The 27895-nt window shown below is 53.2% G+C and overlaps 1 protein-coding gene and 1 long non-coding RNA gene across 2 annotated transcripts; both read left to right on the plus strand.

Moving 5' to 3' along the window:
• Positions 1–1886: 1886 nt before the first annotated feature.
• LOC129404837 (uncharacterized) lies at positions 1887–3135 on the plus strand. The gene is made up of 3 exons (XR_008630173.1): positions 1887–1995; positions 2443–2491; positions 3040–3135. It is a non-coding gene; the product is annotated as an uncharacterized LOC129404837 (long non-coding RNA).
• A 7342-nt stretch (positions 3136–10477) lies between these two features.
• Positions 10478–27120, plus strand: C5H20orf96 (chromosome 5 C20orf96 homolog). The gene is made up of 9 exons (XM_055139934.1): positions 10478–10481; positions 10647–10750; positions 18063–18221; positions 19418–19517; positions 20698–20855; positions 20940–21041; positions 21161–21247; positions 22503–22621; positions 26667–27120. The coding sequence occupies exons 1-9, from the start codon at positions 10478–10480 to the stop codon at positions 26725–26727; spliced, it is 894 nt and encodes a 297-aa protein (XP_054995909.1). The 3' UTR covers positions 26728–27120.
• The last annotated feature ends 775 nt before the right edge of the window (positions 27121–27895 follow it).

Consider the following 27895-nt stretch of genomic DNA (forward strand, 5'->3'; position numbering starts at 1 on the left):
GCTTTTTGGGTCACACCTGGCTGATGCACAGGGGTCACTCCTGGCTCTGCACTCAGGAATTACCCCTGGTGGTGCTCAGGGGACCATATGGGATGCTGGGAATCCAACCCGAGTTGGCCGCGTGCAAGGCAAATGCCCTACCCACTGTGCTATTGCTCCAGCCTCAAAAATTAAAATATTTTTACACTGAATACTACAGAGAAAAATTAAGAATTTCCAGGACAGTATCTTAGAGGAGAGGATTTAGAACATAATTGTGGGATTTTTTTTGTTTTGTTTTGTTTTTGGGTCACACCTGGCGATGCACAGGGATTATTCCTGGCTTTACATTCAGGAATTACTCCTGGCGGTGCCCAGGGGACCATATTCCCATGGGAATCGAACCTGGGTGGCCGCACGCAAGGCAAACGCCCTACCTGCTGTGCTATCACTCCAGCCCCAGTTTTTTTTTTTTTTTTTTTTTTAAGTAGGCAGTTTATACATCATTACAGGAGGGAGGCAAGTAAGTGGGTAAAATGATATGAAGTGTGAATTTGCTATTTTTTTGCCCCCCCTGTTGGGCAGGGGGGAGGCAACACCTGGCAGTATTTAGGATCTGCTCCCAACTCTGGGATCTGGGGATAAGGGGTGCAAGGTTTGGCTTCCTGCATGCAGAGATCTCAGACCCAAACACGAGAGCTTATAGATCCCCACAGTTTTCTTTTCTTTCCCTTTTTTTTGGGTGGTGGGGCAGTGGCACACCTGGCAGTGCTCAGACCTTACTCTTAGCTCAGTGCTCAGGGATTACTCCTGGCAGGGCTCAGGGAACCCCACACGGGGTGCCAGGGATTGAATCAGGGTGGCTTGCGTGCAAGACAAGCACAGTACCCGTGGCACTACCCCCCGGTCCTCTGATCCCAGTGGTTTTCTTCTGCATAGGAAGCAAAGTCATTAGCCAAGAGCGTGAATATATTTAAAAAAAAGAAAGAGGGGCTGGAGTGATAGCACAGCGGGTAGGGCGTTTGCCTTGCACGCGGCCGACCCGGGTTCAAATCCCAGCATCCCATATGGTCCCCTGAGCACCGCCAGGGGTGATTCCTGAGTGCATGAACCAAGAGTGACCCCTGTGCATTGCTGGGTGTGACCCAAAAAGCAAAAAAAAAAAAAAAATAAAAAAAAAAAATAAAAAAAAGAAAGGGGGGGGATAGGGATTCCAGAGAGGGATTATGAGCTGGGCAAAAGGGAGAGGGTATTTATTTATTTATTTGATGTTTTGTTTTGCTTTTTTAATTTTTTAAAAATTTTTAAATTTTTTTATAGTGAATCACCATGAGGTAGTTACAGACTTACAAACATTCGTGCTTGCATTTCAGCCATACAATGATCAAGTACTCATCCCTTCACCAGTGCCCATTCTCCACCACCAATGTTCCCCGCATCCCCCCCTCCCGCCCGCCTCCGCCTCTGTGGCAGGGCATTCCCTTTTGCTCTCTCTCTCCTTTTTGGTGCTGTGGTTTGCAACAGAGGTATTTTATGTGGCCATGGTGTTCGGTCTATAGGGGAGAGGGTATTTAAAAGCAAGTAGAGGGGCTGGAGAGATAGCACAGCGGGTAGGGTGTTTGCCTTGCACGCGGCCGACCAGGGTTCAAATCCCAGCATCCCATATGGTCCCCTGAGCACAGCCAGGGGTAATTCCTGAGTGCAGAGCCAGGAGTAACCCCTGTGCAGAGCCAGGTGTGACCCAAAAAAGCCAAAAAAAAAAAAAAAGAAAAGCAAGTAGAGAAGACAGCGAAAGTTACAGTTTGGCCCTCCAGGCGCTCGGTAGTCCGTGTCCGTTTCCTTGGAGACCCAGTCAAGAAAACAAGCTTCTAGTCTCCTTGGAAGTTTGGGGGTGGCCTAGGTGACCGCGGAGTTGACACTGCCAGGAAGCTGCAGAAGCCAAGGAGAGAGGCAGGGTTCCCTGGACTCACGACTCGAGACGCTTCTACTGTCTGCAATGCCGCACAGCATTCTGAAGTAGGTGAAAAAGGAGCATCGCGGGGTGGCAACGGCACAGGCGTGCTGCTGTCCCCGGGGCCCTTAAGATCCTCTCTGCACTGTTGTCCCCAGCGCCTCGGCCACGCCCCCTCCCGTCCAACTGTCCTGTAGGCCCGCCCCTACTGCACGCCCTCTGACTCACATCTGCATCTCTACTAGCTAGAAGGGAAAATCACTAACTTCCGTCATCCCCAATCCCCAAGGGATGCAGGTAAGAAACTGGCAACCCCAGATTCCAAGTTTCATGCAGAAGTTTATTTCCCAGTTATGGAAGTGTATGTTTGTGAATCTGTCAGGAGGTGGTAATTTTTCCCACCACTCTTCGCTTTCAAGTTCAAGACTCTAAGCCTCTTTCACGTTTCTTGTCTGCATCCCTTTGGGATTGGGGATGACAGGAGTTCTTTCTTTTCCCCAACTTTTTTTCAGAACTACCAGCTCTAAAGCTCGCTCCATAAACCTCAAGTTCCAGAATCTAGTAAGTCGGAGGGCTAGGGGGCCTTGGGTGGTGGGGGTGGTGGGGTGATACACTGCTCCTGCCCACCTTAGCTCCACCCTCACCTGTCCCGGTGAGATGTCTGGAGACCTGAATGAATACCACAGTCAGTGGAATTACACCTTTGCTGTGCATCCCGGAGCACATCTCTGAGCCTCAGTTTTCTCGACACTTTATCTATTTGGCTGCTCTCTGATCGCTGTTTAAGTTTTCTCCTGGGTCTTTTCCAGGCCTTCTGTTGCTCAGTTTCTAGCACCTCATAGCCTGACGTGCTAAGTCAATTTGGGCTGACTGATAAAAAACAGCGATAGTAACATTTTTGGGAGCCCTTATCGCATGCTTTATAAATATCTCAGGGGAGTCCCCTGCCAACACAGGAGGTGGGTTATAGTATTAAATGCAGTTTGCAGTTGAGACCATTGAGAGGTCTCAGCATTGAAAGTGCTTGTCCAGGGTAATAGATAATCAGTGCGGGAGGATATTAGGGTTTGAATCCACCAGGCTGTGTGTGACTGTGCTACGTCTGGTAGGATCGAATCCTCTGGCAACAGTTCAAGCAGAAAGCCAAACCACCTCTGACTCTGCCTCCAATCCCGCAAGCCAGCAGCCCCCGGAGGACCAGCAGGATGCCTTCCGGTGACATTCAGTCAGGTGGGCAGATGCCTCTGGGAGCTGGTGTGGGCATGAGGGACAGAATAGAGCGATCCCTCTGGGCCCCTGGTGACACCATGTGTATTTGGGTGGGGCCATGGAAAACCCCAGATTCCAAGTTTCATGCAGAACTTTCTTTCCCAGTTATGGGAGTGTATATTTGTGGATCTGTCAGGAGGAAGAAATTTTTCCCACCAGTCATTCAGGGATCCAGGCTGCTTCAATCTTGCTTCAATCTTGCTCTCTGACATTTTCTAAAATCTACTTTTAGGGATGGTGCTTAGAATATATTTCTGGCTCTGGGCTGAGGGATCATCCCCGGAGGGGCTCAGGGGGAGCTATATAGGGTGCTGGGGATCCAACCCAAGTCAGCCACATGCAAGGCAAGTATCCTATCCACTCTGACCCCTGTTAATAACAAAATTCCTGTAGAATTTATTTCATTATCCAGAAACAAAATTCATGGGTAATATAGCCTACCTATGAAATAACTACAAAAATAGTTAACTTAAGTCAGAATCTCCTGCCCCCTCGCCAGGCTGTCTTCACTGGGGGCCCCCTCAGAGGTGGGGGTAGGTTGAGTTTCCCTCCCCACCCCAAGCAGAGCCCCAGCAGCCGAAAACCTCTAGAACCCAGCCACAGCCATGCTCAAAGACATTCTTTCCTCCACACGCTCAGATAAACCCCACACATGAAGGAACCGATAGAGAAACCCAGGTATGCGGGACCTGTGGCTGAGATCTCCAAGCCTGCTGGGATCAGGACTGAACCTCCTCCACCCAGATCCCAAGTTTTCCAGTAGCCTGGCAGTCACACCCACAAACTGCCCTGCTTCCCCCCTTCCCTGCCATTTAACATTTAATCTTATCAACTGCCAAGATCCAGAGACTATAAAACAAAACTCCCGGAAGAGTTTTTCCTGGAGCATGCAACTGCGTTTGCGGCCACACAACCTCTTTTACTCTAGCCTACTGATGTACCTAAAGCAGCACACATGTATTTGGTTTTAACATACTTGCTTGTATTCTCTTATATACGGGCTTGAAGGGTCCCAGAATGAAATCAACAACCTTTGCACACTTCCCTCTTATTGTGGTGGGAAGATGCTTGCTGGTGGGGTGGGTGTTTGAATAGTATCTATAATGAACTATTGTGAAAATAAAATGTATAAAAATTGCAAAAAAAAAAGAGTCAACTTAAGGGCCAAAGGGACAGCTCAAAGGGATGGAGCTCATGCTTTAGAGGCCTGAGCTCCAGCCTGGCTTCTCAGAATCTCATGGTACCCCAGCACCAGTGGGTGCTTGCCTTGTGTGTGGCAGGCCACAGGCACTGAATATGATGCCCTGAGCATTGCTGGGGGTGGCCCCCAAATAGACAGACACACAGACAATGTAGCAATGCCTCGTTGCTACATGGTTAATGAAGTAGCATATTTTGACGTCTGTGCTCAGAAAGGGCTGGAGCGATGATAGCACAGCAGTAGGGCGTTCGCCTTTCACGCGGCCGACCTGTGTTCGATTCCTCCGCCCCTCTCGGAGAGCCCAGCAAACTATCGAGAGTATCCCGCCTGCCTGGCAGAGCCTGGCAAGCTACCCGTGGCGTATTGGATATGCCAAAAACAGTAACAATAAGTCTCTCAATGAGAGACATTACTGGTGCCCGCTCAAACAAATCGATAAGCAACGGGATGACAGTGACAGTGCTCAGAAAGGCCTATCCTAGAGAATGTGATCATCAGAAGCTCACTCCTAGGCTAGGCGCCTGGTGAGTGGGACAGTGGTAAATGCAGGGATGGCACCAGGAGACTCGGGTACATAGAGGAATTTCTCACTGTAGCCTTGGTGGGAAGTGGTGCTCACGTCTTGATCTCAACAGAACAAAGCACGGTCTTCCCATGATGGTAGCTGCTAGAAAAGTGTTCCCGTAAAACCCAACATGCCTTTGTGTTCATGGGTAAAACAGACAGATTCTGGGGGCAGGTCCTTTTTCCGGGTTGTTGTTTTTTGTGGGAATCACCCCTGACTCTGTGCCTCGGGGGCCCTATGCTGTGCTAATAGTCAAACCAGTGTTGGGGCCGCAGCCACATGCTAAACAAGTATCTTCGCCTTGTTTATTTGCTTGGCTTTGGTTTGGGTCCATACCCAGTGGTGCTCAGGGCTTCCCCTGGCCCTCAGCTCACTCCTGGTAGGACTTGGAGGACCATATGGGCTACCGGGTATCAAACCTGGGTTGACTAGATGCAAGGCAAGTGCCCTACCCACAGTCCTGTCTCTCTTGGCCCCATGCCTGTAGGTTTTTTTTTCTTTTTGGGTCACACCCGGTGATGCACAGGGGTTACTCCTGGCTCGGCACTCAGGAATTACTCCTGGCAGTGCTCAGGGGACCATATGGGATGCTGGGAATCGAACCCGGGTCGGCCGCATGCAAGGCAAATGCCTGTAGGCTTTTACTTCCCGCATCCACTTATGTCAGCAAGGCCCGGCGGGGATCAGAGCCTTTACCTTGACCCAGCTCCAAGGAGGCAGAGCAAACTTGGCTCTTTGGCATTCCGCTCCCCGTGCTGATTTGGCATGTCCGTGTTCCCTGGCAGACAGCTGTGCTTACATTCCCCACTTGGAGGTGATGAGGTGATGCAAACTAGGGCCCAGCCTTCTTGCACTGGAAGGTCTGGGCAGGGCCCCGGGCAGCGCTGAACTGCTGCCCTCTCCATCTGCAGAGACAGGCTGAGCCAACCCCCCCGCTCTTGCTGCGGGCTGAGCACGGACAGGCAGCTTCGTGCTGCATTGCAGCAGGACACTGAGTGCTAAAAAAAGAGGAAATAGGATCCAGTGAGATGTTGTAAAACCTTCAGGATACGGACACAATCACTCATCGGACAGAGAAGGAGGAGGACCGGAACACGAAGGAGAAACAGATGGATGCTAAGGCCTCCGATAAGACCTAAATAAACGGAGAGACACACTATGTTCATGGCTTGGAAGACTCAATATAGTAAATATGCTCGTTCTTCCCAACTCATCTGTATGCTTCATGTAATTCCTATAAAAATATCCCTCGGGTGGGGGGACGGTACAGTGGGCCAGACACTTGCCTTGCATAGAGCGAACTTGAGGTCAGTCCCTAGCACCCCATATCATTCCCCCAGCACTTCCATGAGTGACCCCTGAACAGAGAGCCAGGAGTAAGCTCTGAGCCCCTCTGGGTGTGACTGCCCCCCCAAACAAACAAGAATTCAGGGCTTGGGTACATACTTTACCCTGGTTCTTGCCTCAGTACTACGTGGCCCTTTCACGGTGCCATCATGTGTGACCCTGAAGTCCTCCAAGGACCGTTAGGGTGGCCCTGGGGATCCTCAGCACGACAGGGCCTGAGCAGCACCATATCTTCAGTCTCTAGCTTTGAATTTTGTCCTCGCTGGGCTAGAATCATCAGGAGTAGTCCTGGGACCCCCCCAAGCTCTGCTTAGAAGATGCCCACCCCCCAAAAAAAAATCCCAGGAAGGCTTTTAGATAGATATAGACAAGGTTATTAAAAATTTGATGTAGAGGGGCTGAAGAGATAGTATAGCAGGCAGGCTACTTGGCTTGCTTGCGGCTGACCTGGATTCGACCCCCAGCATCCCATATGGTGCCCCCAGCCCTGCCACTGCTGACCCCTGAGAGAAGATCCAGGAGTAAGGCCTGAGTACCACTGGGCGTAGCCCCCAAACAAAAAAATCCCAAACACATCACTAAAAATTTTTGGTTTTGTTTTAGGCCCACACGTGATGGTGCTCAGGGATTACTCCTGGAGGGGGTTGGGGGACCATGTAGGGTACTGGAGACCAAGCCTGGGTCTGCTGCATGCAAGACAAGTGCCTTATCCACTGTACTAGCTCTACAGCCCATGTTTTTGTTTTGGGCCACACCCAATGATGCTAAGGGCTTACTTTTGGCTCTGTGCTAAGGGATCACTCCTGGCAGGGCTTGGGGGACTATGTGGGGTACCAGGATTGAATCTGGGTTACCTGCATGCAAGGCGAGTGCCCTGCCCACTGTATTATCTCTCTGGCCCGTATTTCTTTCTTTCTTTCTTTTTTTTTTTTTTTGCTTTTTGTGTCACACCCGGCGATGCACAGGGGTTACTCCTGGCTCGGCACTCAGGAATCACTCTTGGCGGTGCTCAGGGGACCATATGGGATGCTGGGAATCGAACCCGGGTCAGCCGTGTGCAAGGCAAACGCCCTACCCGCTGTGCTATTGCTCTAGCCCCTCTTTCTTTTTCCTTTTTTTTTTAAACTTTTTGGGCCATACCCTGAGATGCACAGGAATTACTCTTGGCTGTGCTGGGGTCAGGGGCGGGGGGATGGGGGGGAGGGGGGTGGTCATATGGGATGCCGGGGATCGAACCTGGGACAGCCCCTTGCAAGGCAAGTGCCTTGCCTGCCTTACTATCGCTCCAGCTCCCTGGCCCATATTTCTTAAAACACTGTGTGAACCTGAACTTATCTCAAAATAAGTTTAATTGAAAACAAAAGAGATAATTAGCTACTATTAATAATGAAAATAAGTACTTATTATTAAAGCTACAAATAATCCTAAATTGTTTACGTTTGACTTACAAATCTTAGGATTTTTATAATCACTTGTAAGGGATATTTTGGAACTTGGTTAATTAAAGTTCCCTTAGCCTCTTAAACACATTAATACTTTTAATATAGTTTCATTTTAAAATAGTTCACTTGTCTGATTAAGAAAAACTATTCAGTATTTAAATAATTCTTGCTAATCTAATAAAGTTCTAAACCTGGGTGCTCTTAATGTTCCTTTACAAGTTTTGGAAATTCATACACATTTAATAAGAGTGGCTTCAATCTTTCCACTTATTTATGTATGTATTTACTTATTTTTGGGTTTTGAGCACTACCTGGCTGTGCTCAGGACTTGCTCCTGTCTCTGTGCTCAGGGATCACTCCTGGTGGGGCTCGGAGACATCATGCAACTTTGGGGATGGAACCTGGGTGAGGTCTCCATAGAGCAAGTACCTTAACCTCTGTATTATTTCTCCAGTCTTCAACCTTTCCATTCCAGACAAATCTAAATCAACCTCATTTTAAACATATTTAAAACTAGAATCACAGGGGCTGGAGTGATAGCACAGCGGGTAGGGCGTTTGCCTTGCACGCGGCCGACCTGGGTTCGATTCCCAGCATCCCATATGGTCCCCTGAGCACCGCCAGGAGTGATTCCTGAGTGCAGAGCCAGGAGTAACCCCTGTGCATCGCCGGGTGTGACCCCAAAAAAGCAAAACAAAACAAAACAAAAAAACCTAGAATCACAGATGAATCTATGAATCATGTCTCTTAATATAATTAATACCATATATACAGGCATTTCATCAATTTAACAGAATTATTTTGTCATCCTTATACTTAATACCAAAATTTCTCAAGGCTAAGGACATTAGTGCATTAAAAAATAATCCTTTTCTAGGGCTGGGGAGATGATTTACGTTTTATACATGCTTTGAGTATTGAATGTTCTTTTTTTGTGGGGGGGCCACACCTGGTGGTCCAGTGATGCTCAGGGGTTACTCCTGACTCTGCACTCAGGAATTACTGCTGGTGGTGCTCAGCAGACTATATGCCGGGTATCAAACCTGGGTTGTCCCTGTGCAAGGCAAGCGCCCTACCACTGAGCTATATCGCTTTGGCCCCTGCTTTGGGTATTGGAGTTCTGAGTTCCATCGCTGGCACCAATGAAACAGTTTGTTCCCTGAGTACTGCCAGGAGAGACCCTTAGGACATGGTGTGTGGAACTACTTCCCAAAAACACACACACATACACAACAGGATACACACACATACACAACAGGATACACACACAACAGGATACACACACATACACAACAGGATACACACACAACAGGATATACACACATACACAACAGGATACACACACAACAGGATACACACACATACACAACAGGATACACACACAACAGGATACACACACACGCATGCACACACACAAACAGGATACACACATGCACACACACGTGCTCACACACACACACTTAAACGGTATACACACATTTAAACAGAATAAGGATATTTTATTTTAGGCCTACATTTGGCGGTGCTCAGGGTTTACTCCTGGCTCAGCACTCAGGGGTCACTCCTTTGAGACTCACTGACCATATGGGGTGCTGGGGATCAGATCTGGGTCAGCCACGTGCAAGGCAAGCACTCTACCTGCTGTACCATCTCTTTGGTCCCCAAATGCATTGTCATATATATGTCAGGGTACAGATACCAGCAGCTTTCCAGGCCATTTGCCTTATGCAGGTACAAACATTCTAAGAATATGCCTTTCAGTGGCTTCATTTGGATCGGAATTATTTCCATTTACCTTTGTTTGCTTTTGGCCCATACCTGGTGGTGCTCAGGGCTTACCTCTGGCTCTGTGCTTAGGGATCCACTGGCATGACAGCCAAAGCGGGCCTTCCTGACTCGGGTTGAGTTGAGGCTGGGTGCCTGACCATCTTCCTTGCTGCCCCTTTCCCTCCTGCCCACACTCAAGCTCACTCTTTTTTTTTTTTTTTTTTTTTGCTTTTTGGGTCACACCCAGCGATGCTCAGGGGTTACTCCTGGCTCTGCACTCAGGAATTACTCCTGGCGGTGCTTGGGGGACCATATGGGATGCCGGGGATCGAACCCGGGTCGGCCGCATGCAAGGCAAACGCCCTACCCACTGTGCTGTGCTATCACTCCGGCCCCCTCAAGCTCACTCTTTTTCTTTTTATTAGTGAATCACCGTAAGACAAAATTACAGACTTACAGGTTTTCATACTTACATTTCATTCATACAATGATCAAGTACCCATCCCTCCACCAGTGCCCATTTTCCACCACCAATGGTCCCAGCATCCCTCCTACGCCCCCAACCCTGTCCCCTTCACCCCACCCTGCCTCTGTGGCAGGGCATTCCTACTTGCTTGCTCTCTCTTTTAGGGTGTTGTGGTTTGCTACAGAGGTATTGAGTGGCCATCATATTCGGTCTATAGTCTGTTTTCAGCCCGTATCTACCATCCCTAGTGGGCCGGCCTAGTGCCCTTTGCTTGGTGATCCCTTCTCTATCAGAACTGCTTCTTCACCTAGCGTGTGAGGTCAGCTTCCAAGCTGTGGAGTACTTCTCTTGGTACTTATCTATACTATTCTTGGGTGTTAGTCTCTCATTCTGTTACTTTATATTCCACAAATGAGTGCAATCTTTCTACTCAAGTTCACTCTTGCCCCTCTTCTCTCTCTTCTCTCAGGTGGGACTTGGTAGAGAGCGGATGGGTGTGACTTGCCTCCCAGGTTCACTGCTGTGTATTATGAGGCGTTGAATTGGTAGCCCTGAGGACAGGATGGGGTGGGGGTGTCTCTTATAAAGCATGAGTTCCCTGGGACCTTCCTCCAGGCCTGGCCTGGCTCTCACTCTCTTTGCTTCTTCCCTTCCCCTAGGGCTGCATTTCAAGCCCACTAAGTGGATAACAAAGACTCAACAGGAAGTAAACAGAGAGAAGTTGGACACGATCAAGATGCAAAGCAAATTCCGTTTAATTCGGGTACGAGGCACATCCTTTTATAGGCTCTGGGGCCCATGGGAGCAGGGAACTGGGGTGGGGCAGGGGTGGGTCGTTGTGGATCTGGCAATTTAGGATATACCAGGTGCTTCGCAAGTGTCAAATATTTCCTAGTCAGAGATGCTGTGGATCTACTCGTTGTTATCCCTAATTAGGGTGGAGGGAGAGGAATGATTTGTACCAGGTTACACAGGCAGAAAAATGATGGCACCAAAGATGGAAACCAGTTAAACAAAATGTTTGCCATTGTGTTTAAGACTCAGGAAAATGATCAGAATCACCGAAAAAAAGAAAACTCATTACATTAGGAATACAGTCTAGTGGATTGTTCATTTTTAAAACTTCCTGTAAAATAATATTTCACAGAGTACAGTGTACTGGAAGTGAGGCTTAGCAACTATTGTAGAAAATGAATTTTCTCACCATCCATTGTTTTTCTGACTTCTGTTATTATCTGAACAATGCTTCAAAGATCTGAAGGATCTTTGAAGAGAGGTCTTTAGCGTCCATTACAGATGTCTACACACACACTATAAATACCACAAGATACTACAGAAGAATTCTGGACTTCTTCAAGAAAGTTTTTAATAACCCAGTGAACAATGACTACTATATAAAGAGAAAGGGAAATGGATTTTCTTGGAAGCCTTTTTACTCCCCCTTCTGCAAACTCAGTTTTGCTAACGTGGATTAGAGACTGTCCCTGTATTCTTAAAGGAGAAACTCTCATTTCTGATGTTATTTTTGACTCTTGCTCTCCCATAGTTTCTGTGTTTTTGCTTGACACCGAATATGAGCTTGACCGTGTGACTTTGAAACCTATGCTCTTTTTCCTTCTTTTCTTTTTGGCTTTTTGGGTCACACCTGGTAGTTCTGGAGGGGCACAGTGGGAATCGTATGGGATGCTGGGGATCAAACCCGGGTCGGCTGGGTGCAAGGCAAATGCCCTACCCACTGTGCTATCCTTCTGGCCCCTAAGACCTATGCTTTTCATATTGTCTCTTTGGGGGCCGGAGCAATTGTACAGCGGGAAGGACACTTGCCTTGCATGTGGCCCACCTGGGTTCAATCCCTGGCATCCCATATGGTTCTCTGAGCACTGCCAGGAGTGATCCCTGAGTGCAAAACTAGGAGACAGTCTTGAGCCACACTGGGTATCCTTCCAAAACAAAACTAAAAGCAAAATGGGGCTGGAGCGATAGCACAGCGGGTAGGGCGTTTGCCTTGCACGCAGCTGACCGGGTTTGATTCCCAACATCCCATATTGTCTCCTGAGCACTGCCAGGAGTAATTCCTGAGTGCAGAACCAGGAGTGACCCCTGTGCATCACCAGGTGTGACCCAAAAAGCAAAAAAAAAAATACTGTTCCTTGGAATATTCATTTATTGAAGAGGTCAGCTTCTTCTTCTTCTCCCATCAACAAATACTTATAGCGTACTTGCTTTATGCCAGGCCCTGCTCTAAGCGTGAGTGTTCTCTCATGGTGAGGCCTCTGGACTTATTAGGGAGCTTTCATTCTGCTGGGGACACAGAGAAACCAGTATGTGATTTGTTCAGTGGTGGCAATGGGAGTCCTGAGGCATAAGGATTGTGTCACTGGCAAATCTGAGGAGTAGCTGGGATTAAATTTTTTTTTTTTAATTATTTTTGAGTCACTGTGAGATAGAGTTACAAAGCTGATCATGGTCAGGTTTCAGTCATACCGTATTCTAGGACTGTTTTGGATAAGGTGGTCAGGGAAGGTCACTAAGGTGGTGACCTCAGAAGGACATATGTTTGAGGCAGAGGAACTGCAAGTGCAAAGGTCCTGAGGTCAGTGTGGCTAAAGCAGTGATGAGGGGAATGGGGAATAGGTAGTGGGCAGTATTGTGATTCATGACTGGATTCTGGTTTTGTTTGTGTGTAATTTGGCCACACCCAGTGGTGCTGGGGGCTATTCCCCAGGTCCAGTGCAGGGGGGCTACTCTTGGGGACCCGTGAAGGGGGGCACATAGAACACAGGCCTCTCATATTCAAAGCCTGTGCTCCAGTGTCTAGTTTCTGTGTGTCTTTAATTTTTATTTTCTTTCTGTGCCATACGTGGCGATCAAGACTTGGTTCTCACTCTGTGCTCAAGGATCACTTATAGAGGGACCCTGTGGGGTGGCGGGGGCCAGGCTGGCTCTGCGCAAAACCAAGCTCCTGCATGCTGTTCTATGGCTCCCGCCATCGGCCTTGGTGGTTTTGTTTTGTTTTTGTTTGGGGGCCACATCCAGCAGTGCTCAGGAGTTACTCCTGGCGGTGCTCGGGGAACCCCCTGGAATGTGTAGGATTGAACCCAGGTTGGCCGCATGCCAGGCAGGTGCCCTACCTCCTACCGTACTCTCTCCCCAGCCCCATGGACTCAGGGTTTACTTCTGGCAGGCTCGGGGCCCAGTAGGGTGCCAGAGAGCGAACCCCCGTTGGCCCTCTGCAAGGCGAGCACCTTGTCGCTTTGGTTCCACCTTTGGGTTTCTCTGCTCCGCTTTTATGGGAGTCTTTGGGTTGTTGAACTGTGGGACAGGGCCAGCAGAGGTAGAGAGCAGAAACTACCAGTCAGTTCATGGGTTTTATATTTTGGGTTTTTTTTTTTTTTTGCTTTTTGGGTCACACCCGGCAATGCACAGGGGTTACTCCTGGCTCTTCACTCAGGAATTACTACTAGCGGGGCTCAGAGGACCATATGGGATGCTGGGATTCGAACCCGGTCGGCTGTGTGCAAGGCAAACACCCTACCCGTTGTGCTATTGCTCCACCCCCTGGGGGTTCTTCTAAGTGGTGCTCGGGAAGCCCCCGGGTCCTGCCTGGAGACTCCCATGCATGCCGGCCAACAGTTCAGAGTGAGGGCCCAATGGCGAGGTGCTGTTCGGGCCCTGTGGTGTTAGGGATTACCAGGGTCGCCCTGGCCCTGGCAATGCTCGAAGGCCCCCAGGGGTGCACCCAGCAATGCTTTCGGGGGGAGGGCATATGTGTGAGGGATCAAACCACCATGGACCGCAAGGCGTGAATCTTAATCCTGTGTTATCTTTCCAGCCCCAGTTGGTTTGTTTTGGGAGACCGAAGAGGATTCCCTCACTTAAGACAATGATTTTACAATTTGCAGCTCTTGAGAGAGGGCCGGCTATGTGCCAGGCACTACCCAGGCGTCAGGACGTGCCAGGAGCCTGGCATTCACCGTGTCTGCTCACACTTTGGAGGGGAAGCATAGAGTCCCATGTAGTTTATTCCCCATTCCTGTGTGTGGAGCACCAGGCCCTGGCCCTGCAGATGGGACAGGCCAGTGTCTCTGCCCTCCTGGCTGTGACATCCTAGTAAGGGAAGGAGATCAGGACCAATACAACCAGAAAAATGTCCGAGTGCCGGGAGGTTATAATAGGAGAAGAGGAAATTGGACCAAGGTGGCTGACGGGAGCAATAGTAAAACTGGTCGGGTGCTTGCCTTTGCATGCAGCTGACCCAGGTTCTACCCCCAGCATCCCCTGTGGTCCCCTGAGCACCACCAGGAGTGATTCCTGAGTGCAAAGCCAGGAGTAACTCCTGAGCATTGCTGGGTGTGTTCCCAAAACGAAAACAAAAAACAAACAAACAAAAAAGTTGGGAAATGGGGAGACCTACACTGCAGTTATGCAATGCAAACTTGAGTTCGGGTCAGGATGGACACAGCGGGCTTTCTCTGTTGGTGTCAGTGCCAGGGAAGGGCCTTTTATGGCGCACAGAGCATGTGTCCTCAGACCCTCGGGACAGTGTGCGTCGGGTAAGCAATCCAGAAAAGGACGGAGCTGTGCCAGCGCCGGCTTCCTGGGCCCACGCCTTGGAGATGGCCCTTGTCAGGCTCCCTGGCCCCTGGGCCTGTTTGGAGATACTCTGGTCTGGCGCGGTGGATGCAGGACAGTGGAGTGGTTAGCAGCCCAGATGGGCCAGGTCAGCAGTTCTGTTCTCGGTGACCTTGGCTGGGTTCTGAGTCTCCGAACCTTCTGCTTCTATAAAAGGGGGCTGGTGATAGTGTCGGGTGAGGCCGCTGATGCAGAGTTATGTTAGCACAATGCCCGGCACAGAATAATCATCTCACGTTTGCCTGTCAGCACATCTCTCAGAGTTTTTGGGCCACATCTGGCTGTGCTTAGGGCTTACTCCTGTCTCAGTGCTCAGGGATAACTTCGGGTGGGGCTAATTGGGATGCCGGGGCCTGATGAGCTCAAGTTGGCTGTGTGCAAGGCGCTTGCCTTACTCCTTGCACTAGCTCTCAAGGCCTGGGCCCATGTGTCGGTGCTCAGGGGCTACTCCTGGCTCGGTGTTTGAGGTTCGCTCCTGGCAGTGCTCAGGAGTACAGGGGGTTGAATCCGGGCCTCCTGACTGCAAAGTAAATGCTCTGCCCGTTGAACTGTCTCTCTCTTTTTTTTTAATGTGGGTTTCTCTTTATTTTATTTTAATTTTTTTTCTTTTTTGGGTCACACCCAGCAATGCACAGGGGTTACTCCTGGCTCTGCACTCAGGAATTATCCCTGGTGGTGCTCAGGGGACCATATGGGAAGCTGGGAATCGAACCCGGGTCAGCAGTGTGCAAGGCAAACTCCCTACCCGCTATGCTATCGCTCCAGCCCCTAAATGGTCTCTTTATCCCAAACTCTTTTTTTTTTTAAGTTATCAATCTTATTCTGTTTTGGGGGCCACACCCGTCTGTGCTGAGGGCTTCCTTCTTTGCCCTCAAGGGATTTCTCCTGATCACGCCTGGGTGACCGTGCGTGGGGATGCCAGAGATCAAACCCAGGTCGGCTGTTTGCAAGGGGAATGCCCTGCCTGCTGCACCGTTGCTCTAGCCCCTCAGTAGTTAATTTACCGAGGCAAAACAGTTCACTCATGTGTAAATGGGGGGAGGGGCTGGGGGTATAGCTCAGTGTAGTATAAAGCAGTGCGCTCAGAGTTCCTAGGGTTGAACTGGGTTTGCCGCGTGCAAGGCAACCCCCTCCCTGCCTTACTGTAGCTCTGGTACCAAGTACTGATGTGCGTTGGCCCGGTGTTGTGGTCCTGTAGAACACCAGGACCACATTGGTTGGTGCTGGGGCTTGAACTTGGGACCTTGCGCATGTGAGCGCATTCTCCCCCGCTTTGAGCTCTCTCCTGGACCCTGCTTTTTACTTCCTTATTTAGCTTTTGTGGGGGGGGCACACCTGGTGGTGCCAAGGGGTGACTCAGCGTGGGGCTCAGGTCACTCTCAGCCGTGCTCGGGGAGCCCTGTGATGCCCTGTGTTATATGAGCCATTTCCCGGGCCCCTGACTTGTTTTTATGCACAGGCTGTGGGACGTGGGAAAGGGTAGTTTCTGGCAGACAGGGAGGAAGTAGAGTTCAGCGCCGGCTAGCGGTCCTGAGGGCACAGGACGAGGGGAGCACTGCCCCCTAGTGGCTGGAGGGTGAGCGGAGGACCTGGATGGTGAATGCAGGGGTCTGTATGGCGAAGCCCTGGGCACTGGATGGTGAACTGCGGGGCTTTGGATGGTGAATCATGGGGGGCTGGAAGGCAAATGAGCTTGCTCAGGTTCCCTGCAGTGACAACTGGGATTTGAGCCGAGTCCTCAAAATCATGTCTTAATCACTCTGTCAGCCTCAGCCTTGCCTTGCAGTTCTTTCTTTCTTTCTTTCTTTCTTTCTTTCTTTCTTTCTTTCTTTCTTTCTTTCTTTCTTTCTTTCTTTCTTTCTTTCTTTCTTTCTTTCTTTCTTTCTTTCTTTCTTTCTTCCTTTCTTTCTTTCTTTCTTTCTTTCTTCCTTTCTTCCTTTCTTTCTTCCTTTCTTTCTTCCTTTCTTTCTTTCTTCCTTCCTTCCTTCCTTCCTTCCTTTCTTTCTTTCTTCCTTTCTTTCTTCCTTTCTTCCTTTCTTCCTTTCTTCCTTTCTTTCTTCCTTTCTTCCTTTCTTTCTTCCTTTCTTCCTTTCTTTCTTCCTTTCTTTCTTTCTTTCCTTGCCTTGCAGTTCTTTCTCTCTTCTTTCCTTCCTTCCTTCCTTCCTTCCTTCCTTCCTTCCTTCCTTCCTTCCTTCCTTCCTTCCTTCCTTCCTTCCTTCCTTCCTTCCTTCCTTCCTGGGTTGTTCCTGGCTCTGCACTCAGGAATCACTCCTGGCTGGGAATCGAACCCGGGTCGGCTGCGTGCAAGGCAAACGCCCTGCCAGCTGTGCTATCGCTCCAGCCCCCGCCTTGCCCCCCTTCAGGCCACTCATCCGTCCCTTGATTCAGTGTACGGGAAAGATAGGTGTCCTCGTCAGAAGCCTGCCTTCTTGTTCTGCCTCCACTTGCTGTGTGATTTGGGGGAAGGCACTTAACCTCTCTGGGTTTCCACCTGTCAGTTAAGTAGAGGGAGCCAACAGAGGAGTGTTGGTGGCCGAGGCTGGTGCCCTCTGCTGCAGGGGGGCTCCCAGCCTGGCACACAGAGGCCCTCAGCAGTGGTTACTGTTCTTATTGTCGATTTCATGCACCTGTCAGGGGTGACCTTTTGCAAGTCACTTGATCCCTCAGCTCCACAGAGGAAATTAGAGTACTCAGCTGAGCTGCCCGCTGAGACCTGGTTGTGAGGTTGGGATATTATTCCCTCTGCTTCTTGTTTTTCTTAGGGGGTGTGTGTGGGGGTGATATTCTGCTGTGCTCAGGGCTCACTCCTGGCGATGCTCGGGGGACCGTCTGGGATGCCGGGCATCAAACCCGGGTCAGCTGTGTGTAGCCCTCTTTCGTGGCTTTGGGCTGGGGGCGAGGGCTTTGAGCCACACCCTGCAGGCTCTCTGCTCAGCTGTGACACCTGGTGGTACTCACGAGACCAGGTGGTGCTGGGCACGGAGCAGGAGCCAGTGCGTTGCAAAGCAAGCACCTTACCCCTGTCCTGTCCCTCTGGCCTCCCGGTCCCCGGCACAGGGGGCCCGTCACTTGTGTCACTTCTAGCCAGCCTGGAGCACAGCATTCTCATTGTCCTGGTTCACTGGACCTAGGAAGCTGTTGCTGCAGATAGAGGCAGAGCTTTGTTGACTCACGCTGGTGAGCACCTTTATTCACCCACACATGGCTTTAGATAATTAAGCTGTGAAGCGCGACCCACGGCCAGATGCCTCCCCCCATCAGAGGTGTCAAAGATGAGGAGATGGACCTTGGGGGAGGGGTGGATAAAGAGTTGGCCCGCAGACAAAGGGGACCGCAGGCTCGCCGGGCCGCAGTTACCGGCGGGGGCCGCCAGGGGGCGGGCGTGCGGCACGAACGCCCGGTCCCGGGGCAGCGCCCGCGCTCACCCCGCCCTCGGCCCGCAGGCGCTGCTCCGGAACCGGCGGGCCGCGCTCTCGGAGTTCCGCGGCCAGGAGCACCTGCTCGCCCAGCTCGGCCGGGACCTGGTGCACAGTATCCGGGGTCTGGACGACAGCGCGGCCCGGAGAGTGCAGGCGATGCTGCAGCAGCAGCAAACCCTCTCGGTGAGACCCCCTCTCGGTGAGACCCCCTCTCGGTGAGACCCCCTCTCGGTGAGACCCCCTCACGGTGAGACCCCCCCCTCTCCGCCCCGCCCCGCCCCGCCCGCCGGCCCGGGCCTGGCTGCCTTGCGACGCACTGCCGCCTAGTGGCTTCATCGGGAATAGCATCTGTCTTCTCCTCCAGCAACAATTCCTTCCTTCCTTCCTTCCTTCCTTCCTTCCTTCCTTCCTTCCTTCCTTCCTTCCTTCCTTCCTTCCTTCCTTCCTTCCTTCCTTCCTTCCTTCCTTCCTTCCTTCCTTCCTTCCTTTTTCTCTTTTCTTTCTCCTCCCTTCCTTCCTCTTTCTTTTTTCCTTTCTTTTCTTTCTCCTTCCTCCCTTCCCCCCTTCCTCCCTTCCTCTCTCTCTTTCTTTCTTTCTTTCTTTCTTTCTTTCTTTCTTTCTTTCTTTCTTTCTTTCTTTCTTTCTTTCTTTCTTTCTTTCTTTCTCCTTCCTTTCCTTTTCCTTCCTTCGTTCCTTCGTTCCTTCGTTCCTTCCTTCCTCTCTCCTTCCATACACAGCGGTGCTCAGGGATCACTCCTAGAGGGGAACCATATGCTTGGGTCCCTCTGTTTACATATTTATTATTTTTTTTGTTTTGGGGCTAAATCCAGCATTGCTCAGGGGCTACTCCTGGCTCTGCGCTCAGGAAGAATCTCTCCTGGCAGTTCTCAGGGGACCATATGGGATGCCCGGGATGGAACGTGGGTCGGCCCGGCGCCCTCCCCTCTGTACTATCTCTCAGCGCCTTTACTTACATTTTAAAGGGAAGGGGATTAGAACTTAGATGTGGAGAGTGGATCGAGGGATGCCAGCTGGGCCTTCCCTCGTAGTGACATAATGCGCAATCAACAGTCACCTGCGCAATGAACACGGCCGTGTAGTACTTCAGACGGGAAGAGGAGGAGTAGAAAAAGACGGAGACGGGGGCCTCCTCGTGAGGCCCGTGGGGGAGAAACCTGTGCAGCGTGGGCCGGGCCGGCGAGGGGGGCTAGGAGCTGATGCCTGGGGGTGAGCTGGGGCTGGAGAGTGTGCTTGGGGGTGGGGCGCTTGGCGCGGGGCTCCGGGGGGCGAGCGCCGCAGAGGGCCCTCATGCCCACCCCCGGGCTTTGTGCCTGGTGGGTGGCAGCAGGGACTGGCGTGAGCCGACCCTCCGTCCGCAGACCATCATCGACGTCTTGGACTACGTGCATGAGAAGAAGCTGCAGGAGCTCCAGAGGGAGGCGCAGGAGTGGGAGGCCCAGGAGGACCGGAGGGTGCAGGGTAAGCAGGGCCGGGTGGGGGCCGGACCGGGCCTGGGCGGAGCCAGCGACCGACGCCCCTCCCCCTGCTCCTCGCTCCCTTCCCAGGCAGACGCCGCCGCTGGGGCCACAGCCCGGCCCAGTGCAGTTGCTGGGGGGGAGCCCCTGGGGGGGAGCCCCTGCTTACCGGGGTGCGCAGTGCCTCTCCGAGTCTGCACCCGTGAGGCAGGGCCGCTTCTCCCGTTTCACATGGGAGGAAACTGAGGCTGCAGGAGGGCTAGTCCCTGCTCAGGGTGCTGGGAACCAAAATCCTGCCCAAGCGCGCCTCGATTTCCTGCTGGGTGCTTCTGGGATTTGTGGCCGGGCCCCAGGTGTCCTGCCTCGATCCCTTCACCTGACGTTCCGTGGGACAGACTCAGACCTCTTCTGGGGAGGGCCCGGGCTGTCAGGCGGCCTCAGATGTTGGGGAATAGGGTGGGGGAAGGGGAACCAGTATCTTGCCGTGTGTATGTGCGCGCGCCCGTGTGTGTGTGTGTCTGTGTGCGCGCGCTCGTTCGTATCTGTGTGTATGGGTCTGTATGTGTATGTGCACGTGTGTGTATGTGCATGTGTATGTGTGTATATATGTGTATGTGTGCACGTGTGTATGTGTACACATATGTATATGTGTATGTGTGTATATGCATGTATGTGCACACGTATGTGTGTATGGGTCTGTATGTGTATGTGCATGTGTGTGTATGTGTATGCATGTATGTGTGTGTGTGTGTGTGTGTGTGTGTGTGTGTGTGTACCCCAGACAGCAGAGGGCGTGTGGGTGAGGCGTGTGCAGCATTGGGATCTTCCACCCATTTGCTTTTCTCTTTCTTTCCCTGTGTTCTCTTCATTTGGGAGGTGGGGGTCACACCAGCAGCGCTCTGGATTTACTCCTGGCTCTGCACTCAGGGATCACTCCTGGTGGGGGGTGTCTTAGGGGGACCATATGGGGTGTGGGGGATTGAACCGGGCTGGCCGTACCACTGTGCTCTCCGGCCCTTGTTTTGACTCTTGCACCTCGGGGCTCCAGGACTCTGTAGGGGCTTAACTTTCAGCCTCTTGCAGCCTCCCAGGGCCACGTTTGAGCCCAGAGCCCAAGAGATCCTGGCCTTCTGGCGACTGGGGGGCAGTCCTTCAGGCAGAGTCCTGAATCCTGGCCTTTCCAGGCCTGGAGAAGCAGATGGACCAGCTGCAGGCCCAGATCCAGAAGATGCACGAGCAGGTGAACTTCCTGAGCACCTACATGGACCACGAGTACCCGGTCAAGTCCATCCAGATTGCCACGCTGGGGCGCGAGCTGCAGCAGTTGAAGGACAGTCATCAGGTAGGTGGGTCCAGGCCCCGCCCCCCGGACCCCCGGGAAGAGAAGAGGCAGGGCTGGTGGCCCACACCCTTCTGCTGCCCCCAGGAGGAGCTGGAAGACCTCAGGGAGATACAGAGCAAGGTCCTGCAGTCTTTGCACGGCCGGCTGCAGAGGAAGAGGAAGAGCATCCTGCACTCGCTGGTGATGGTGAGGTGCCCGCTGCTGTGGTGGGGACCCGGCGCTACTGCCCCCTGCCGCCCCTCAGGCCCTGGGTCCTGCTGCCCGGAAAGAGGCCCCCGGGCACCAGACCTCTCCGCTCTCCCTAGAAAGCCTTGTACCCCCACCAAGAGGTTCTTCTCCAGAAGACCCGAGAGACCCGGGACTTGCTGAGATACAAGGAGAAGTTCGGAGGGGTAAGTGGGCAAGCGGGGAGTGTCTCGCTGTCGGGGGACAGGGCTGGGCGGTGCCCAGGACCCTGGGGGAGCCAGCTGGCCTGGGTGTGGTGCTCAGGGCATCCCTGCTGCAGCCTGGGGTCCAGCTCGGTGCCGGTGGAGGCCTTGCCTCTTTGAGCAGCATCCCTAGTCTTTTTTTTTTTTTTCTTTTTTGTCATACCCAGCAGTGCTCAGGGGTCACTCATGGCTCTGCACTCAGGGAGCACTCCTGGCAGTGCTGGGGGACCACATGGGATGCTGGGGATCGAACCCGGGTCCGGTATGTGCAAGACAAGCACCCTTCCTGCTGTGCTAGCCCTTCGGCCCCATCATCTGTGATCTCGAGACCCAGGAGTAGCCCCACGAGCCACCCCCCACTCAGCTACCTTTATCGCCCATTGACCGTCTTGTTCCTGCGCTGGGCCACACCCGGGCTGCTTCTCACCCCGCTCCCTCGTCAGGTGGCAGCGTGCGTCGCCTCTATCACCCACTGTCCCCAGTTCTTACCAGCAACCTGCCAGCTATTGCCACCTGACTCCATTCTCCACTGTTTCTTTCTTTCTTTCTTTCTTTCTTTCTTTCTTTCTTTCTTTCTTTCTTTCTTTCTTTCTTTCTTTCTTTCTTTCTTTCTTTCTTTCTTTCTTTCTTTCTCTTCCTTCATTTCTTTCTTTTTTTTTCTTTTGGTTTTTGGGTTATACCCGACGGTGCTCAGGGCTGACTCCTGCCTCTGTGCTCAGGGATCACGTGATCCCTGGCAGGCTCAGGGGACCATAAAGGTGCTGGGGATCGAACTGGAGTCAGCCGCATGCAAGGCAGGTGCCCTGCTCACTGTCCTATCCCTCCAGCCCTCCCCAACGTTTCCTGCCCTTTCTGACATTGTCACTGACTCCTGAGCCCACTGGCACCCCTCCCTGGGGTCTCCACTGTCCTGGCACCTGATCCCAGGCCATGTCCCTAAGCTCTTTTATTCTTTTTTTTCTTTTTGGGTGACACCCGGTGATGCACAGGGGTCACTCCTGGCTCTGCACTCAGGAATTACTCCTGGCAGTGCTCGGGGGACCATGTGGGATGCTGGGAATCGAACCCGGTCAGCCGCGTGCAAGGCAAATGCCCTCCCCGCTGTGCTGTCGCTCCAGCCCTACGCTGTCTTTCTACTCAACCAGTGTGTCCTTCTCTCCCTTTGGTAGGGGGACATGTGGCGTCTCACTGTCCCCTGCCCCCGGGCCTCTCCCCTCAGTACATCGCCCAGCTCGAGGAGGCGATGCCTGCGTTAAGGGCTGAGGTGAAACAGCTCCAGCAGCACGTCCAGGAGCCCCGGGAGGTTCTGTTCGCTGACATCCTGCTCCGGAGACCCAAGTACGTGAGGATGGTGCAGCTGCCCAGGCCGAGCTCTGCTCCGGGCACTCGGGGCTCAGCGGGCAGTGGGCGTGGCTGGCAGAGTCTGTGTGGGAGGGGGCAGGTGGGCCGGGTGTGGACAGGGCCACTGGGCATCTCTGGGCCTCAGTTTCCCCTCGGGGTCCAGCAGGTTAAGGTCGGGACCTCCCGGGCCCCTTCCTGTTCCCAGATTCTGGGTGTTGACCAGATGGGTGCTGCGCTGAGTGGCTGGGTGGCCCAGGAGATGGAGGTGGGTGGAACGGCCAGGAGTCACCCCTGCAGGGAGAGGAGGGTGGCTTTCGGGTCCCCAAGGAAGAGTCTCTTCTGAGACCAGTTCTCTGCCTGCCCTCCCTGGGGGCAAGGCCTGCTGAGGTCAGATGGGGGCCTCTGAGCAGCCAGGCCTCTCCGTGATGGCTTCAAAGGACCCCAGGACACCGCGATCTTCCCAGGCCCCCCTTGATTCGACCCCCCACTTATGGTCCCCTGAACTCCGCCAGGTGTATTGGCTCTGAGCACAGAACCAGGAGTAAGCCCTGAGCACCACTGGGTGTGACCCCAAAACCAAATCAAACCAAACCAAAACAAAACAAAACAAAACTGAGAAGGGTAAGGGAGACCTAGAACAGATTCCGACCTTTATTCTGTTAAAGCTGATTTTGTTTCCGTCTCCGGAGGGCTTCCCAAGCGAGGCTCAGTGGGTCCAGGGGTCACTCCTGGAGATTCTGGGCTCGCCACCCTGGACAAGGCAGTGCTCGGCCCAGGGATGTGGTGTAGCCCAGGCCCAGCGTCCTCTGGCTGTGCTCAGGGCTGTGCTTGGCAGGGCTGTGTGGTGCCGGGAGAGGGACTTGCCTGTTGCTCCCGTAAGGTTCACGTTCCTGCCTTTCAACTCCTGCTCCAGCCCTGGGAAAGCAGCTTTGATTCTATTTTGGCTTTTGAGCCACACCCAACTGAGCCTGGGGCCTCTTTCTGGCTCTCTGTGCTCAGGAATCACTCCGGGTGGTGCCGGGTACCATATGGGACGCCGGGGATCCGACCCAGGTCTGCTGTGTGCAGAGCAAATGCGCTCCCGGCTGTACGATGACGCCGGCCCCAGAAAGTGACTTTCGAGAATGTGGCTTAAAGCTGCAAGTCTCTTGGCTTCTGGATAGCGGATGCAGAATTTGGCGAGTGATATTCCCTTGTCCTGGGGAGAATGGCCCCTGGGGAGTGGCCCCTGGGAGGTGGCCCCTGGCTTCCTGGCTTTTGTACGGGGCTGGTGGTGGCCCTGCATCCAGGGACAGGACAGGCGGGCCGGGGGAAGGACGTACATGCAGGTAGGAGGTAAAAGCCGCACACGGTGGTGTGTTCAAGCTGATGTACCTTTATCTCTGCGTGGACCGAAGACGGGTGGTTGAGGATGTGCGTGCAGATCCTGCTCGGTCAGAAGCTGGGATTGGCGGGGATGGGACCTTGGGCCTCGGCCTATGCAGCCCCCCTCCCTCCCCTGTCCCCCACTGTCGGAAAGTATAACATTCTTAATCTGGTTTGATTTTTTTAAATTAGTTTTTTGTAGCCCGGCAAGCTACCGAGAGTATCCCGCCCGCATGGCAGAGCCTGGCAAGCTCCCCGTGGCATACCCGATATGCCAAAAACAATAACGACAAAGTCTCACAATGGAGACATTACTGGTGCCCGCTTGAGCAAATCGATGAACAACGGGACGACAGTGCTACAGTGCAATTTTTTGTTTTGTGTGTCACACCCAGGGATTCTCAGTGCTCCCTCCTGGCTCTGCTCTGAGGAATCACTCCTGGCGGTGCTCGGGGGACCCTATGGGACATTAGGGCTGGAACCTAGGGCGGGCACATGCACAGCAAGCTCCTTACCTATTGTACTATTTCTCCTGCCCCAATTTGGTATGCTTTGTACGTTCTTTTTATTTTCGGGGGGGGCACCGAATTGGGTAACACCCAGCAGTGCTCAGGGGCTGCTTCCAGCTCTACGCTTGGGAGTTGCTCCTGGCAGTGCTCAGGGACCATGTGGTGCCTGGGATCAAATAAGGGTTGATCGTGTGCAAGGCAAGTGCTTTATTTTTTTTTCTTTTTGGGTCACACCCAGCAATGCACAGAGGTTACTCCTGGCTCTGCACTCAGGAATCACCCCTGGCGGTGCTCAGGGGACCATATGGGATGCTGGGAATCGAACCTGGGTCAGCCGCGTGTAAGGCAGACGCCCTACCCGCTGTACTATCACTTCAGCCCCAAGTGCTTTTACCCCTGGAGTAAAACTCTTTGGCTCAGATTTAGCAAGGAATTATGGAGCTTTGAGAATGTCTCCAAATGCTTCCACCTATGTTTATGGGGACAGTCCCAGACCACCCCAGCTGTCTACCAAATCCTACCAGACACAGCTCTACATTTTTTTTTCTTTTTGGGTCACACCCGGCGGCAATTACTCCTGGCAGTGCTGGGGGCACTATATGGGATGCTGGGAATTGAACCTGGGTCAGCTGCATGCAAGCTACACTCAAACCCCGCTGTGCTATCACTCCAGTCCCCAGAACGCTACTTTTGCAGAGCAGGGGCCCGGTTTGGATGGCGCTCCCACCCCTTCCTTTCTGTCATTAAGAAAAAAAATTCAGTGACACAGAAAAGTAGAATATTTCGAAAGACCCACTTAGTTTTGTAGGTTTACAAGTTGCTGTGATTTCTTTTTTTTGGGGGGGTGGATGGGTGGGCACCCTTGGCAGTGTTGAGGGCTACTCCTAGGTCTGCACCTTATGGGGGCCCAGGGACAGAACTGGGTGGGCCGTGTGCAAGGCAGGTGCCTTCCCCGCCGGACTGTCTAGCCCCAGTTGCTGTGTCTGGGCTGAGGGTTCTGGTGCAGGTGTCCTGACATCACACGCCTCAGGGTTTCTGTGCACAGCAGACTGTGGACGGCAGAAGAGCGGAGAACTGGGGAGAGGGTGGCGAGAGTAATCCTGCCGCCGTGTCCCTGTGCGCGGGGCGGGGGCGGGGGGCACCTCACTGTCTTGCTACCTGGATGGGAAGCATGATGCCTGCCCCGACCAAGCCCTGGGCTGTGCCTTAGTCACATGAATCCTCTGCGGCCTCGGAGGCATGAGGCAGTACGGGATGGGCAGAGGCCCGTGTGGGGACCTTTCACCAGTGGCTGCAGGAACGGGGGCTCCGGGAGATGTCGTGTGCTCCCGTGACTGCATCCAAGTGTCTAACTCAGTCACCCTGACTTCAGGAAGACAGTGAGTGGCCCGCACGACAGGGCGGTGGGTCAGGGCGTTTGCCTTGCAGGTGGCACATCCTAGGGTCAACCCCGGCACTCCACGTGGTTCCCTGAGCTTCACCAGGAGGGATCCCTGAGCGCAGAGCCAGGAGTAAGCCCTGAGCACTGCGAGGTGTGGCCCCCACACCAACCTCCTGCCCCCAGACCCAAAAAAGTGTGTTTCCTGGGAAAGAGCGCTCAGGGACCGAGTGTGTGTGCCACGCCCAGGAGACGCCTCAGGGCGCCTTCTCATCCCACAGGGCTGGGTCACCACATCACTCCCCCGGGTGCTGCCCGGCTGGTCCCAGCAGGGCCCACCCGGGCTGATCCTCCTCAGAAGTGGCTCTCGGTCCCAGTTCCTTGTGAAGAGAAGAGCTCGTGTGTGAGACTGAGACTTTGGGAACATGCTCCCGCCCCCTCGCAGTCTCGGTCTTGGCCTCTCATCGTCGGGGGAACTCCCATCCCACCAAACCCGTTCCCGGTCTATCTTGATGTTTGTGGGCATGAGCCTGTGTGTGCATGCATGTGTGAGTGCGCTCGTGCGCACATGCCGGGACGTGTGCGCCTGTGTGTTCATGTGAGTACGTGTGTACACGGTTGCCTTTGAGTTCGGGGGGAGAGTTTTGGGCTGGAGCCGCTTAGTTCCTGTCCATTGGCCGCCTCTGCGGTTGGCCCCTAGTGTTCAGGAGAGTGGGGGGCCCGCAGGGGGCGGTGCTCCCTGCCCCTGCCCTGCTTGGCCTCTCACACCTGTCTCTGCTCTTCCCTCTAGGTGCCCCCCTGATATGGATGTCATCCTTGACATCCCCGTGGAAGAGGTGCTCCCCTTCTAGGTGACATGCTCTGCGCCCTCCCTCCGTGCTCCCCGCTCTTCCAGCAGCTGGAACTGAGCTCAGGTCACCTGCTTCTAGATTGCGGCCCGGGAAGGAAACAGCCCTCCCTCCCTCCCTCCTCCCTCCTCCCTCCTCCCTTCTCCCTTCCCTTCCCTTCCCTTCCCTCTCCTTCCCTCTCCTTCCCTTCCCTCTCCTTCCCTCTCCTTCCCTTCCCTCTTTCCTCTCTTCCTTCTCCCTAGCTTCCTTCCTTCCTTCTCACCCTCCCTCCCTTTCTTTTCCCTCTCTCCCTCCTTTCCATCTCTCCTCCTCTCCTGTCCCTCCTTTTCCTTCCTTGTACTATCGGGGATGCCCACCAAGGGGGCCATTCCTTTTTTTCAATAAAACACAGTTTTTACATTTGCTCTTGGCCCGTGTCTGGGAGTTCCCAGTGAACTCTTCTGCTAGAAGTGGTAGTAGGAATAGACTTTGTCTTCGGAGAAGGGGTGGGCGACGGTGCTGTTTGGGGGGCACACAACTTATTAACTTGGGGCCCAAGAGATAGAACAGGGGTGAAGGTGTGTTTGCCTTGCGTGTCCCTGACCTGGGTGTCGTCTCTGATACCACACGCGTTCCCCCAAGCACCGCTGGCAGTGGCCGCTGAACACAGAGCCAGAAGTGAGCCCCGAGCCCACTGGGTGTGGCCCCCAGATCAAACTAGCCAAACAGAACCCCCGGAAACGTACCATGTTGTGTCTGGGGATTGTGGCCGAGCAGCAGAGCCCTGGGTTCGCCCCAGCACTGCAGCCAACAAAGCTTCCTGAGTGGTGCTGGAGTGAAACCCGCTCAGTTCCTGTGCCACCTCGCCCCCGGTGGATTAGTTCCTTGGGTTTGAGACACGTAGGCGCTTGGAGACCGTTACAGCTGGTTTGCCATGTCTGCTGCCTCTACCCCAACTGCCTTTGGATATAAGCCCCAACCCATCCTGTGGGGCGCAGTTCCCTCACTGCAGACTCGCGGGGGGCATTGGTGACACCCGGGCCCTGTTCAGGCCGGACTCCAGACTCTGGTGTCCTTTAGGGTTTCCCCAGCTGCAGAGACTCTTAAGCCCCTCTCAATAGCCAGCAACTGTTTGGTGTGCAAGAATCAAAATCAGAGGTCCCTTTGGCCTATTGAGGGACCTCTCTGAAGA

The sequence above is a fragment of the Sorex araneus genome, chromosome 5, assembly GCF_027595985.1.
Source record: "Sorex araneus isolate mSorAra2 chromosome 5, mSorAra2.pri, whole genome shotgun sequence".
NCBI classification, from domain to species: Eukaryota; Metazoa; Chordata; class Mammalia; order Eulipotyphla; family Soricidae; genus Sorex; species Sorex araneus.

What these genes read in the sequence shown, in the direction of transcription:
- C5H20orf96 (XM_055139934.1), top strand. An exon ending in GCAAATTCCGTTTAATTCGG is followed by an intron (nt 10,751 to 18,062) that starts GTACGAGGCACA and finishes CTCGGCCCGCAG; the next exon opens with GCGCTGCTCCGGAACCGGCG. An exon ending in AGCAGCAGCAAACCCTCTCG is followed by an intron (nt 18,222 to 19,417) that starts GTGAGACCCCCT and finishes CTCCGTCCGCAG; the next exon opens with ACCATCATCGACGTCTTGGA.